We start from the raw sequence: 1,506 nt of genomic DNA, 5'->3' as shown, positions 1-1,506 counted from the left end.
AAAAAAAAAAAAGTAATGGGCTTTGTCTATTTTGAGGAAACAAGTCCTTTTGACAGGATAATTTGGGAAAGACTTGCAATGTTTGAACGGCAGACTGTTAAGCCTGTATCTAGAGAATTGCATTGAAATTTCTTTGAAGAATCTGCAATCTGCATGTAAATCAGGCAACATATATTTGGCTAAACTAATTAAAGCACAAGAAGAAAACATTTTTTAAGCAAGTTTATGCATGCCTTGGTGCTTGTTTACTTTGCTGTCAGCAAAACTTTTAGTTGTTCAGTACCAGTGTTAAATTGACAACTTCCTCTCAACTAAACTATGCCCAAGAGTTTTCTCAATACTCCTTTCTTTCATTAATTCTCTAGCCATCTTCACTTCTTGCCATTTCCCAGCCCTGGCATAAATATTAGAAAGAAGCACATAAACCCCACTACCCTGAGGCTCCAACTCAGTTATATGAGTTCTGATTCTATCTGCTAGATCAACATTTTCATGTATCTCACATCCATTTAAAACAGCACCCCAGATGGTGATATTTGGTTCAAATGGCATTTCCTCCACTAGTCTCATCGCCTCTTCGAACCGACCTGCTCTGCTCAAAAGATCAACCATGCAACCATAGTGATATTGATTTGGAGCAATGCCATAGACCTCTCTCATCTCGTTGAAGTGTCTCCAACCCTCGTCAACCAGACCAACATGGCTGCAAGCAACCAAAATCCCAGCATACGTGATATGGTCAGGAACAACAGTAGCATCTTCTTGCATGCTTTTGGAAGTCCCAAGAGCTTCCACACCGTGACCATGTATAGCCAAGCCTAAGATCATGCTAGTCCATGCTTTAACATCCTTTTTCCGCAAATTGTCGAAAATCTTCCGAGCACTTTCCAAATCTCCAGTTTTGGCATACATGTCTACTAAAGAAGTCCCTATGGAAAGATCTTTGCTCATGCTGGTTTTCAATATGCAAGCATGAAGACATTGTCCCAAAGTCGAAACCCCCAGACTGGCACAGGCACCTATCACACCCAAAAAGGAAGCTTGATCTGGGACAAACCTGGCAATCTGCATATCAACAAAGAGATTAACGCTTTCCTCAGCCCGGCCATGCAGGTTATATGCGCCGATCAGGGAATTCCAAGCAACCAAGTTTCTTTGAGGCATTTTATTGAACAGATTCCTTGCAATTTCTAAGCTGCCACATTTTGCATACATATCCACAATGGCAGTAGCAAGAATTATATTAAAATTATCACTCAAAGTGAAGGGATCATGCCCTAGACGGGCAAGGCGATTGTGAACCCATTTTCCGGTATCTACATCCCGAGTTCGAGCACAAGCAACCAAAACATTCACTATTGTAATCTCATTAGGCTCTACACCCCAACTTTCCATATCTCTAAAAGCCTTTATAGCCTCACTTGCCCTTTTATTGTTTACCAACCCGGAAACCAAACTAGTCCAAGCAACCACATTCCACTTAGGAATAACATCAAACAGTTTCAA

The 1,506-nt window shown here is 41.0% G+C and overlaps 1 protein-coding gene across 1 annotated transcript; it reads right to left on the bottom strand.

Moving 5' to 3' along the window:
• Positions 1-288: 288 nt before the first annotated feature.
• Positions 289-1,503, bottom strand: LOC21383789 (putative pentatricopeptide repeat-containing protein At3g05240; the record flags this gene model as incomplete). Its single annotated transcript, XM_010114840.2, has 1 exon — positions 289-1,503. A coding segment is annotated over one exon (1,215 nt), but the record flags the coding sequence as incomplete, so codon positions are not given.
• Positions 1,504-1,506: the final 3 nt, after the last annotated feature.

The sequence above is a fragment of the Morus notabilis genome, unplaced genomic scaffold (genome assembly GCF_000414095.1).
Source record: "Morus notabilis unplaced genomic scaffold, ASM41409v2 C11419130, whole genome shotgun sequence".
NCBI lineage: Eukaryota > Viridiplantae > Streptophyta > Magnoliopsida > Rosales > Moraceae > Morus > Morus notabilis.
This window is presented reverse-complemented; position numbering and strand designations above follow the sequence as displayed.